Source organism: Lytechinus pictus, chromosome 2, assembly GCF_037042905.1.
Source record: "Lytechinus pictus isolate F3 Inbred chromosome 2, Lp3.0, whole genome shotgun sequence".
Taxonomy (NCBI): Eukaryota; Metazoa; Echinodermata; class Echinoidea; order Temnopleuroida; family Toxopneustidae; genus Lytechinus; species Lytechinus pictus.
This window is the reverse complement of record NC_087246.1, coordinates 683,312-697,398: the sequence shown is the minus strand read 5'-3', so window position 1 is coordinate 697,398 and position 14,087 is coordinate 683,312. Positions and strand designations below refer to the sequence as shown.

The window sequence follows — 14,087 nt, the reverse complement described above, 5'->3', positions numbered from 1 at the left end:
AAGCCTGATGAATATTTTTGAAAAGTGAGCGAAGTTTGGATACCCCATCATACGTGTTTCCACAGCTCAGGCTCAGAATTTTGTCAGATAGACCCATAGAGATGTATACTAATAACGTTATGGATAGACCCTATCAATTCCCCAAAATTCATACCGGTATAAAAATGATATCAGCTGATCAGATCAAGCTCCGGAAAAAGAGCCACGCCCTCTTACGTTTAAAGCACCGTAACGACAAGAAATGAGGAAGTTGGCTTTAATTTACAAGTAATCTGGAAAGAATTTCATCAACACTTTCGTCCGACAAGTTGTCAGGTCTGACAACTTTCCTTGACTATGATTGGCTGCGAGACACTGTTACCATAGTATCTGTCAGATAAAACAGTACTTGTCGGATAAAACGTCTGACAAGTCCTTTCATGAAACGCCCCCTGTACCACTTATCAATGAAATTTTAGGTCCTAAAATATATTTTTTGAGGAGATGAGGCGGGGTAGTCACTCATTTGACCGACATATCTCGTTTATAATAGCAAATCATTGTGAGAAAAAAAATATCCATGTAGTTTATATTTTATTGAAGATATCAGATACGCAGAAAAAAAAGGAGAGCCTTTGAAAAAAATATATACACAAAACTTTTAGTCAAAAAAAAAAATGTTACATAAAACGTAATCCTTCATATCAATATATATCATGAACGGTCTTTTATAGCCTGTATCATAATTTGTGATAAACCGAAATATTCAGTATCTGTTTCGTCGGTTGTTCCAAAACTTCCATACAACTTGTGCATCAGTGCATGGACACCTCCTCTCCATATGGATAGGACATTTAAGCACTGGCGTACCTAGGATTTTCCAAAAGGGGGGCAAATTTTTTGGAGGATATTTCGTCCGCGCAAAAAATTGACAAGCAAAAAAAAAAAGGTCTTCAACCAAAAAAAAAGGATTTCCTACCAGAAAAAATATTTGACAAGCAAAAAAAAAACAAAAAAAAAAGGTCTTCAGGTTCAAAAGAGAGGGTACACGTCTGTTTTTATTGCATTTTTACATTACAAATTTGTTGTTAATTTGACTTCTCAAAAGGGGGGGTGGTCCCCTATATCAGTTGTGACTCGTCAGGGGGGGGGCAGGGATACGTCCCCTGCATGAGTTGTGACTCGTCATGGGGACAGTCTGTCCCCCTTAGGTACGCTAGTGCATTTAAGAGAAAAAAGTAACAAAAACATTTTCAAAAACTCCTCCAAACAGACGGATTTCAGCTGTCTAGATTTATAATTTCTCTCTCATAAAACAAAATTATACAAAGCCAAGGGTAAAGTAATTATAGATGGTGTATTAGAAGCCATTGGTGGCGGAGCAGAGGATTATCTTTTGTGTTTGGGGGGGACGCAACAATACGCGTCCCCCCAAACACAAAAGATAATCCTCTGCTCCGCCGCCAATGATAGAAACAAATATAAAGGCACAAGTTATCAGTATAGGGGGCATAAGGATTGAATAGATTCATATACATGTATAGTGCAGGAACCATTCATCAATTAACGAAACAAAATATATTGATATTTTTTTTATCATAATGTTTTCTTTTCCTTGAGACGTCACATTTTGGTCAACACGACCCTTCTATCAATCTACACTGTCACCATCCATATACAATTTAGGCCTCTATACTGTTAGTAGACCTGCACTGTTTAATGTGATAATAATGCTAGATCGCTGTCTTAATAGTCCATTGTCTAAATATATTTAAAAAAACATAAACAAATATGTACTTACACGTAACACAAAATATTGAATGACAGGTTTAATTAATTGGTAAGGCATTACTGGACTTTAACTTAATAGATTAATCTTTGAACTGAACAAATCCCCCTATCTGATCCCGTTTTCACAAAATGGATTAACAATGTCTACGCAAAATATTATGTGCAGACCATATCTCTGACTTTTCAAGTTTAAAAACAGGAAAAGGGGGATTTTTGTAATGAATGTTACTTACAAACATTATGAAGGTTTTTGTTGATGTATTCGTTAAGAAAAGTATTTGGATTTGGAAATTATGCAAATGCTAAAAAGCATTTTATCGAGAAAAATTTCGGAAGTATTCTATTGTGAAAACAGGGCTTAAAATACCAGGAAATGTCAATATCTTGTAATTTAAATGCAAGATTGTTTGAGAGCATGAATCAAGTCTTGAACAATCTCGTTCTGAGTAGGGTTCATATATGAACCTATTTCCCATGTTTTCTGTTAAAAAGTTACCATGAGAATACATACATCTTAGCCTGATAAAAAAATTAAAAATTAATCATGCATTTGATTTGGATGCTGGTTCATACAACTGCTCTTTTTAAAATTTGCAGCGCCGTTGGAGGGATCGTTTGCGGAACTGACGGTGAGCTCCTTTGTTTTGTTTTTTATACAAATTAAATTTTGTGTTCCTCTTTTTCTATCCCATGGATCATCCCTCCATGGTTCTATATAAAATGATCAGCTGTACCACCATAAATACATTTTACCGTTAATGCCCTACCTGTCACTGGTGTACAGATGGGGGACATACCCCCTCAAAGTTTCATAACCAATACAAAAGAAAGGGAAAGAAATAAAGATTTATCACAAAATTAGATTTTTAAAATTTAAAATTGAAGCCATTTTACTGTCTAGTACTACGACCTAGGCTAGGTTTAATAGGCCTAAAATGTATAGCATCTGTGTATTATGTAATAAACTTAATTTTCGTTTGCTCGCTCTGCCTTCTTGCAGCTTTTCAAAAATGATACGCCATCATGTCTGATCCACTAAATTCTTTTCTTTTAATTAATTCACTACAGAATGCTCACCGCCTATGGTATTCGGGGGTGGCACCCCTACATTTACCCCAGCCTCTCCTTGCATACATAATGGTACCATCGTTGACGTCACGTGCAATGGGATACTCTTTGGCCAATCAGAATGCGCCTGTGTGGAATCCGACTACGTTGATCCACCACCAACGTGTGAAGGTGAGCACAGATGGGCGAGCTTAGGGAACGGGGGGGGGGGGGGGGGTTTAAGGGGGTATTGGGAATGAACCGACTACCGATCCCACAAAACTAACCAACCAACCACCCATCCCACTCAATTTTAATCAATCAATCAATCGATCAATCTATCAATCAATCAATAATATTAGTCAAACGCTCATCAAATCTACAATTAATCGAGTGTTCTCCAGATAAACTCCTCAAAAAAAGTTTGGAAATGTGACTTTGATCGATAATCCCTCCTCAGTTTTTGTAAATATCAATGTTTAATTAATATCAATGAATAGAGCATTTAATTTCCTTTAAAATGATACGCCACATAATACGATTATGGTTCACATGGAGGTGCAGTGTCTTGAAATGTGCGGCAAGGTCAAAATTCAAAAGTTGCAAAATGACACAATATTCAAAGTCACTGTTCTTTTTTCCGTGGTGATGAGTGAGTTTCTCAGCGGTTTCTTTTGACTTTGATCGATAATTCCTCATTGGTTTTAGTAAATATCAATGTGTAATTAATATTAATGAAAAGATCATTTAATTTTCTTTAAAATGATATCCTACATGATATGATTATGGTTCACATAGAGGTGCAGTGCCTTGAAATGTGGGGCAATGTCAAATGTCAAAAGTTGCAAAATGACACAATAATTGAAAGTAACTGATCTTTTTTGCGTGGTGATGAGTGTAGTTTCTCAGCGGTTTCTTTTAATTGTTTAATCAACATTAACATGGAATCAAACACACCTCTTCACAAGCAAACACATAACAAACAAACAAACATGCATGGGTATTTCAAACCACGACTCAAACCATGTTATCTCACAGAACCATCACTACAGAAGCAGGGGCTTGATTTGAATGGATTTTCATCTTTATTGACACAGACAAAGGAATCGTGTTCTGTATGGACCCTTCATGCTTTTCAATTCAGACCTCATCCAAAACTTTTGAATCCTGCTCTTTTCGTGATGGCATGATCATAACAAGTATGGTATCATTTTAAAGAGATTAAATGATCTTTTAAATTATATCAGATATGCATTGTGTAGAATTGGAAGTTGGGAGAAATTAATGGCCAAACTCAGATTTCCAAACTTTTTTTGCTCGTTTTGCAGCTTTTCAATTCAGACCTCATCCAACACTTTTGAATCCTGCTCTTTTCGTGATGGCATGATAATAACAAGCATGGTATCATTTTAAAGAGAATTAAATGATCTTTTGAATAATATCAAATATGCATTGTGTAAAATTGGGAGTTGGGAGAAATTAATGGCCAAACACAGATTTCCAAACTTTTTTTGAGGGGTTTAGATAAGAACGAGTAGAAAAAAATTGGAAGAACAGATATGCATGAACATGAGACGAAAAGGGAAGTACGTGACAACTTAAGTTATGAATCATCTCCAATCTATTTGTTTTCCACAGAATATTACTGTTCCAAACCAGCCGCACCTGACCATGGATTCGAGATCGAACCAAATCATGAATACGTTCTTTACGATGTCGTCTCTTTTTCATGCGATGATGGTTTTATTTTAAGAGGAGCTCAGTCAATAATGTGCACAGGGAATGGTGATTGGCATCCGTCCATCCCTAATTGCTATGGTAATAAAATGATATTCTGCACTCTTAAAACAAATCAGTCAATTTGGCTAGATCAATAGTCAGCTGGTTTACAACTATGTCTAGTCATATTCTATATGCTAGTCAGAAATATCTTTGTTCTAGTAAAATACGACTAGAAAGTAAGCAAATTATTTATAACAGTTGCACCGAGTAGGTCGTCATTTTTTTATGATTTGTTTTTAGAGTGTAAATGGGTAGGCTTGTAGGGTCGGCCCTCTGTTTTTTATTTTGATTCTTTTTAAGGTGAATAATAGAGATTGGTCAATATCAATGTAATCTATATTAATTATGTCAAATCTAAAACCAAATCTGACTGGAGTTCTCAAGTGTACCCCTTTTGTAACAGTTTTGTCAAGACTCTTGAGTCATATAGGTTTGACTTTGAATTGAGGGACTTCATCAAAGGTTTTGCTGGGTGAGGAATATATTCTAAAGAAAGTTGGATTCGGTAAACATAATTATAGTTTCCCGTTTGTTGATAAATTATTGAAAATATGAGGCTGGTCTTATCAGTGAAATAGAAATAGGACATTGTGTTAGTTTCGTCGTCGCTGTACACTTTTCTATTTCATTATTATTTTTTCTCTTGACAGAAGACTGTGTTACACCGTTCATTGCCAATGGAAACGCTAATTTTGCACCGGGTATTTCTGTCCATGATCAAGATCAATTGAATGTATCATGTGACATCAGCTTCACTCGAGAAGGAGTGAATCAGGTCACGTGTTATGACGGTGAATGGTATCCAGCTATTGGACACTGCTTCAGTAAGTTGCTACACACATAATTGGAGCAGGGGCGGATCCAAGATTTACCATAGGGGGGGGGGGGGGCACTTTTTCAACAACAACGACGACGACGATGAAATGATTTGTCTCTGACAGTCGCTCAAGAAGAACGTATTTTATACCCCTTTCATAAACCCAATTATGCGGCTAATAGCAGCATAATTTGGTCGTAAAATCGGAGGAGGACCAGAGTTATCCGCATTATTTTGGTGCTGCAATTATCCGCATAATAGCGGCATCGGGACCAGATTTTGACTTTATGAACGCAATTCCAAAGTAATGCGGATAATTGCCATGGTGCAGTCACAAGGTCACCCTTTTCCAACACAACCGCATCGGAGGGGGTGTGTGCGGTTGCCATGACGATTATCCGCCTTTTTCAGGACGGGCGCTCGTAAAAATAGTGCGGATTATTTTCGGAGTTTGTGAACGCAATTTTTATTGAATCATCCGCATTACTCTTAGGCGGCTAATTGAAGGATGGGTTTATGAAAGGGGTATTATACCCCTTTCATAAACCCAATTATGCGGCTAATAGCAGCATAATTTGGTCGTAAAATTGGAGGAGGACCAGAGTTATCCGCATTATTTTGATGCTGCAATTATCCGCATAATAGCGGCATCGGGACCAGATTTTGACTTTATGAACGCATTTCCAAATAATGCGGATAATTGCCATGGTGCAGTCACAAGGTCACCCTTTTCCAACACAACCGCATCGGAGGGGGCGAGTGCAGTTGTCATGACGATTATCCGCCTTCTTCAGGACGGGCGCTCGTAAAAATAGTGCGGATTATTTTCGGAGTTTGTGAACGCAATTTTTATTGAATTATCCGCATTACTCTTAGGCGGCTAATTGGAGGATGGGTTTAGGAAAGGGGTATTAGTTTTTTTTTAAGTAGGCCTAATAGGTCGGGACGGGTGCCAGTTTGGCCCGCTCATATCCCTGGATCCGCCCCTGGATCAAGGTAGAACAATTTCGTGATTCATCCAATATTGACTGGCTGAGGCTTGAGGTTGATTTCAATTATTCCACTCCAGGTGGGTGTTTCATAAAGCTGTAAGTTAAGAACGACTTTAAGAACGACTGGTGAACATTTCTTACGCGCTAAATGATCACAAGAAAGGATGACCAGTCGTTCTTTAAGTCGCTCTCAACAGCTTTATGAAACGGCACCCAGTCTGAAAATACTATATAAATGAATAGAGTAAACTCCAACGAATAAAACGTTGAATATTTCATCAGTGGCGGGGGCTAGGGGCGAAAGGATATTTCTCTCTTACCCCTTCATTTTTTTCCTTTTATTTCTCAGAGGTGTAACTTTTCGTGGGGTAGGGGCGTCTACCCCAAGCCCCAAATCTATACGCCAGTGCCACGTAGAATGGCACATTGCAACTATCCTACTTTACTCTCAACCATATCTCTACTTGCACATACAGATAAATGTGAATCTCCAGTGATTCCCAATTCAGACCATTCGGTAAACCATGGTGACGTCGATCACGGTGACTATGAGATTATTACATGTAATACTGGATACACGTTTGGATCTGGTTCGGATTATTCTCATCCACTGACGTGTAATAATGGGACATGGGACGCATTCATTCAGTGTTCAGGTAATTACTCATAATATCCATACATAAAAATGAAATCAGTATACATGTAAATAAATATAGGCCTATATTAAAACTCTTTTCATATAGCGCAAACTACCTTGAAATCTCTTAGCACTAAAAGTAATTTAAAAAGCCTTAATCTTTTTTTTTTTTTTTTTTTTTTTTGTGTGTGTATTGTTTGTGTATAAGGCTGACTGCATGATGTGTGATGGTGTATGTGTGTACGGGGAGGGGGCTGTACAAGAAAAGAAGCAAGGGAGCAAGTTGGCCGAGCTGGATATCAAGGCATTTTTGCCTAGTTTTTACCGGCGATGTTCTAGGGGAATCTTTCCTTTGTGTGGATTTCTATTTTGCATATTTGCAAAACAATAATAATAAAAAAATCCTTTTCTTAGAACAATAGGCCTATGCCCTACAAACTCGAGAATGGATTATTCTACCGTTCTAGGCCTGCCTGTTTCTAATCATAACCAAGTTTATTCTGCCCCCAAAGTATTTTCCTAATTTTGTCTGGGCTGGTTTGGGTGGTGAAGAAAGAACAGATGTTCTAGATTGCAGTCTTCGAGCATATAAGTATGAATTCAATAATGATTTTATTTTTCATATAAATCAGGAAGCGGGGCTAGCCACCATAATTCCCCGCTCTCACTCTCCGCCCCTGTAGGAAAATGTGAAAACTTTGATGGGGAAAATCGTGATAGTACGTAAATATCCTTTGATGGGGGGGGGGGGCATCCCGGCGTCACAGATTTTGGAGAAGAGTATATAGATCCTCTCGTGGGCTATTGGTAAATTCTTTGATCTACCCTTAATCACACCTCTCTGATTATATCTTTCTTCTCATCGTTTCTACATCAAATCTATCTTGCAGCAAATTGTGATAGTCCTCAATTTCCAGACTCCATGATGATAACCCCTGTAGCTCGAGTGGATGGGTCTTACTACCAAAATGACGTCATTACAATCACTTGCGCTCCGAATCATGAAGTTATCAATGGACCACGATCTGCAAGCATGCCATGTGATAATGGACAGTGGACACCTACTCTTCTACCTGTTTGTAAACATATTAATGATAACTAAATTACATGGGCAGAAATCCCAGGGGGACAGGTGGGCGCGTCCCCCTACCCAAAATAGTAGGGGGGACACAATATCAAAATAATGTCCCCCCTACTATATTTGTTATTTTATGATGGAAAGAAATACATCATTCAAAATCGAAATAAAACATGTATTTTGGTCGAAGTGACCTTACATTCGGGGTGATAACCTTTCTTTATTTTTTTTGCTTGTCAAATTTATTTTGGTCGAAATGACCTAACATTTGGGGTGATAACTTTTTTCTTTTTTGCTTGTCAAATTTTCCAACCCCTGGTCCCCTACCTTTGGGGGAGAGATTTCCACCCTAGGCTAATTACCAGGTATGGATCAAGGGGGAGGGACCCCCTTTTGAAGACCTTTTTTCTTGCTTGTCACAAAATATTTCGACGGGAAAGTGCTTCCAACAGCGATAACCTACAGCTCTCTCTTCTTTAAAGCTGGTCAGTAATTGTTGTCCCCCCCCCCCCTTTCCTGGATCCGCCCAAGGTAATTACTAATCGGCAGATATCTAAAAGGTAATGATATCTAGATCATTTTGAAATATTACCTTGAAAATTTCCCATATACAAGCACTACTGTGAAAATATCATGAGAAATAAGTTTCCAAACAATCATAACACACTCTACTGTTAAGAGAAAGTGAATCACATTCTAAAACAAACATAGTTATATGAGAAGGCTAGAAAATAGACCTTTATTATTTTGCAAATCATGGAATAAAAGTTCCAGATATCAAGTAATAAAATACAATTTCACGTACAAATCAAATTTATTTTCATACAATTAGCAATGTGTTCATAACCCTCATTTAACATAATATTGAAGAAAAGGAAGAGTTGAAGTTCGTTGGTAGAATTTTGCATATTTATATATCACAATCATGGTTTAGTCGCTAGCATAAAAGTTACATTGAGTATACACATAGTGAAATAAGTGCATTTATAACATGAGAAAATTTAACTGACCAGAAAAGAAGCGCTTGTCTTATGACTTTGTGACAACAAATATTCAAATATTAGTTATGTGCAACTGTTACTTAGTTTAATCATAATCATTTGAATATTTTCTGGTAAATTATATTCTTATAAAATTTTCTTTTATTAGATCAGTGATTATTTTTTACTATAGATAATCATAAAAGAAACTATGAAGAGACATAGCAGATAGTATTGCAGGTAATAACAATTTGCATGAATGATCTGTTTAGGTGTTACAAAGGTTTTACAGAATAATAGAAATAAATTTCCTTACATTTTGTTGTTATAAAGACTTATTACAATTCGAAACTGAATTCACAATCAGTATGGATATATGGAACAAAATGTCATCCATCTTCATCATGATAAGTGAATACTCTGCAAATTCAACACTTTGGAAGCACCTGAACTCAGTGCTGATTGGGTGCACAATATGTCACATTCTATCATAAAGTTGAACTTAGCTCACTATACAAGCTCCTATGAGTGTAAGTCAAACTTTATCACACTAGTATGCTTAAGTGATCTTTCTGTAAAGGATCAACATTTCTACTTTCTCATCCAGGATGATCTATTTCATAATACATCAATAATTTCATGAATGAATCAATAAATAAATAAGAAAATGTTCAAAGAAAGTGTCCTTCTTCCTAATCAACAAATATCTTGTCTGAATTTCCTTATTAATATCTAGTCATGGGCTATCTTTAAAAAAAGAGGCAGTCTACAGAGTATAATCATCTTATAAGTACTGTTACAACATACTGGTACTGAACATGCAAAGATTATAACACTGAACCCTTTAAGAGAAGGCAACATATTTTGTAGAAAAAATAGTTTTTACTGCATTTTTACTTTGGTAATAATAATAATGTAGTTCTTGTATAGCGCATATCACATTATGAATAATGTCTCTATGCGCTTCCAAAGGACTTGGATATTATTACCCCAGCTGTAGCTTGGCAGCCGTAATTACTAAGATTACAGCGCATACGCATTTCAAGGAATAAATTACTGCCAGGTACCCATTCACCTCACCTGGGTTGAGTGCAGCACAATGTGGATGAATTTCTTGCTGAAGAAAATTACGCCATGGCTGGGATTCGAACCCACGACCCTCTGTTTCAAAGTCAGAAGACTAATCCACTGGGCCACAACGCTCCACACATTTTTGGTATTTTTGTTAAATCTTCAACTGTTTAAATGAGGCACTTTCTTGTTTCATCAAAAGCAAATTCACAAAAATATTCAATACAATACATTGACTAGGCCAAAGAGATAGACCGGGGAGGAAAGAGAGAGAGCAAGAGACTGGAAGACAAAGAGGTCGAAAGAAGATCAGAGTGAATACATGCTAAAAATAGAAATATGATCACTATTATTTCCTACTAAGATAGATATGAAGTCATAATTTATAACAATTAAATGATGAAAATATCTAATTTGATAATTTATAATGCTACTCTACTCTTTGGTTGATATATACTGTTTATGGTACAGGGAAAAAGTGTGTTTAATCAGTTGAAAATATAATCCTTTTATAAATTCATGTAACACTCATTTGGAACCCTTCATTCATTTGCTCACTAAACTATCAACCCAATAAATCAACATAAAAATGAATGAAAAACACCTTGGATAAATGAAATAAGGGATTTTTTTCAGACAATACATTTCTTAATATTCTGAATAAAGTGCAAAACAAGGACAATCTATACCTAAATGACCTCTATTCTTGTTATAATAAACAATAGACTGATATAAAATCCAATGAAAAAATTGTTACCACTCTGTCAGTATAAGAGGTTTGGTTGAAGACGATAGATATCTATCTGATAAATGATTGACTTAAAATCAATTTGTATCTTACAATAATATCTGTGACCTTTCACTTTGTCATCCAAAAGAAAGATAGGATGGACGGACAGACTATCTGACGAAATATAATTTGCCATTTAAAAACTTTTCAATAACTCTGTTTTCCCTGTAAAGGGCATATTGTAGAATATCAATGGAAAAATGATTGAAAAATATCCTATTCTAAATGTGTAATATGTATGAGATGCCCTACCTGGGTATATAACAATAATACATACATACACCTTCCCATAGTTTGGGCTAAAAAAATAATATAGCTTTATTGCTGAGAGTCATGGTATTTACATTAGGTCAAACAAAATGTAATATTTCAGAAAAACAATTTTCTACCATGTTCAATCATTTAAGCCATCAAATGGCAGGTTTGTCAAATCAAAAATATTTATCATGGGAGCCTCTTTAATAAGAGATAGTTTGGTGAAATTATTGCTCCTTTCATTCTTAATTAATGGTAAAAGGCACTTAAGAAAGGTAAAAAACAACAGTTCTTCACAACAGTAGATCTGAAAAACAGGGACAAATACGGACAACAAAAAACAAGCCTTAACTTTATTGCAACAAGATAATGGAAACATTTCAGCAAGAGACAAATCTATAATAGCAGACAATATGCCCGACATTAATATTTATTTTGATGAATGATATATGAGTTATTCTTAATAAATTCATTCTGGTAATTTTTTTAAAACCAATTATCAAGTGATAAACAGAAAACAAATGGAATGACCTCAGTGGTCTCATATACACAATTCTTGATTGGCAATAATCCTAGTTTTGTGAAATGGAAAGTATGCCACATAATTTGAAACATAATTCTGTACTTAGTTCATTATGCTGGTTACATGGAATATGAACATATAGGTTTTGTTTCAATGTATATGATGATAAAGAACTAATCTACTGCACTCAATACAGAATGATATATTATTACCCCCACTGTAGCTCAGTCATAAGGAGCATATTAAGGATATCCTACCCTCAGTTACCAATTAATCTCACCTGGGTTGAGAGCAGCACAATGTGGACTGATTTCTTGCTGAAGGATATGAACACCTTGAGTAGGATTCAAACCAACAACCCTCTAATTGAAAGAGTCAGCATCACTACACCATTATCCTTATTGATATTGCCTATATTTCACTTATTGTTATGCAGGCAAGACAAATATAGACATAACACTTATGATGAATTATGAAAATTTAGTGCGTTTGTAAAAAAGGGAATAAATCAATGGTGTGCTGAAACTCTCTAACTTGAGTTAGAATAAACCAACTTTGGGTACGTATAAGCTTTATTCTGGAGAAATAGCGAGAGATATAGAAACTCATATTGGTTAGTGATAATAGCAGTACTTAGATATTGAACATCATTGCTTGCATGGGAATTAAATCAGCATCAATAGAATATGAGTTTGTAAGATCTTCATCATGATCATCATCTCGACTGGGTTTGACAGGTGGAGGGGTTTCCCTTGGTAACGGAAGATCACTTGGTGATGAAGATCTAGGTGATGAAGAAGCTTTAGGTTTCCATGGTGATGTCATCGCTAGCATCTCTCTTGTGGTGCTGGAAGATCGTGATTTAGATCCAAAGAACCAACCATCATTTTTCTTGCCTGACGATGCATCATTATTGTTATTATAACGGCTTGGAGTGATATCTGAATGTCTTCTTGGTCTCACAGCTTGGCTATCTCCTGGTGTAATACTGCTTTCTGATTGGACAGATTGACTAAGAGGATCTTGGCTAGATGCAATCACATCATCCTCTTCAAGGTCTAGTATTTCCCATTTTTTCAATTCCTCCTCCACGTCTGTCTTGTCTTTCCCTCTGAATAGATTGGTAAAGCTGATAAAGAAAAAAATGAAAAAAAATAAGAGGAAAATGGGGTACATGCATATTATTCTGAAGTTTTGTTTTATGTAGTCATCTTCAAAAAAGGCTACAAAATGAAAAGTCAATGGAAGGAACTTAATATGTGTATACACGCCTTTGAGGTGTGAGCATCTTTTGTTCTTCGGTAATCAAGCTAAAATCATAGTTTATATCTTCCAGTGTATTGCCAAACTATTCATTTTTCAGAATACAAGCAAGTACAAGGAAATAAAAACTAGATAGCTTAAGAGCAGGATGATGTCAAATATAAATGTGATTGATTCGAGTGCCCCACTAATGATTGTTTCACTTTCAAAAAGTTATCTTAACATGTGACTATTGTAATAGCAATAGTCTCAATATACATCAGTCTATCAACACTATCATTATCAAGAATATTTTACAACCATACAATTGTATAACATTCTTGACAATAATTTATCCCAATCATTATTAAACTGTGCTTTCGTGACATCTAGCAAGACCTAAAACTCAATTCATTTTATTGTTCAATAGTTCAAGCATGATAACCAAATCCAAATAACAAAATAGTACTCGTATTCAATAATTCTAGCAATTATTTAAACAAATAAATAATTAATGATTCCTTAAATTTAATCATAGGGTTATTACATTCCTACATGCATCATATCAATTAGTTATCTCTTGCAAACATTCATATCAATCATGCTCAGATAGGAATAACATCTGTGGGAAAACCAAACCACATGGAAAGAAAATCATGAATCATGAACAAGCACTGGAAGTCTATCACTAATTAAACTGAAAATATGTTTGTCACGTAACCAAACAGACTGTGTTTATAAGCTAAATCTAAAGTTAAATTCCTGTAAAACAAAAGTATTAAGTCATTATAACATGATTTGACAGATTGAATTTATCAGTATGTTCACCAGTCAAATATATCACCTGCTTTAATAGAAAAAAAATATTCAAATCTCTGCAAAACTATTTTAAAAGTGAAACAGACAGAAATTAGCATTATTTCTTCTTCAGTGTAAGAAAACAGCCCATTGTTTTTCTCTCTGTGAACATATTCCCAATTCATTTTTTTTTATTTGCACATTGGACCTTAAACCCAGTGAAGTATTGACTTTACTCCTGCAGCTATTCTGCCCTAGTTTGACAAAATGAAGCATGTATACTAGCACCAAACGCATGTGTTTAC

The 14,087-nt window shown here is 35.6% G+C and overlaps 2 protein-coding genes across 2 annotated transcripts in view; one reads left to right on the top strand and one right to left on the bottom strand.

Moving 5' to 3' along the window:
- Positions 1–2,163: 2,163 nt before the first annotated feature.
- LOC129276600 (complement receptor type 2-like) lies at positions 2,164–9,783 on the top strand. Its single transcript, XM_054912990.2, has 6 exons — positions 2,164–2,399; positions 2,839–3,009; positions 4,456–4,635; positions 5,250–5,423; positions 6,885–7,064; positions 7,936–9,783. Exons 1-6 carry the CDS (start codon positions 2,315–2,317, stop codon positions 8,145–8,147), a joined length of 1,002 nt encoding a protein of 333 aa, XP_054768965.2. The 5' UTR covers positions 2,164–2,314; the 3' UTR covers positions 8,148–9,783.
- The window catches only part of LOC129255056 (RILP-like protein 1), a 21,900-nt gene continuing 16,644 nt past the window's right edge, over positions 8,832–14,087 (bottom strand). Inside the window, exon 7 of the mRNA XM_054893607.2 lies at positions 8,832–12,871. Coding sequence (XP_054749582.2) covers positions 12,376–12,871 — 496 coding nt within the window. The 3' untranslated portion in view covers positions 8,832–12,375. The remainder of the gene's footprint in view (positions 12,872–14,087) is intronic.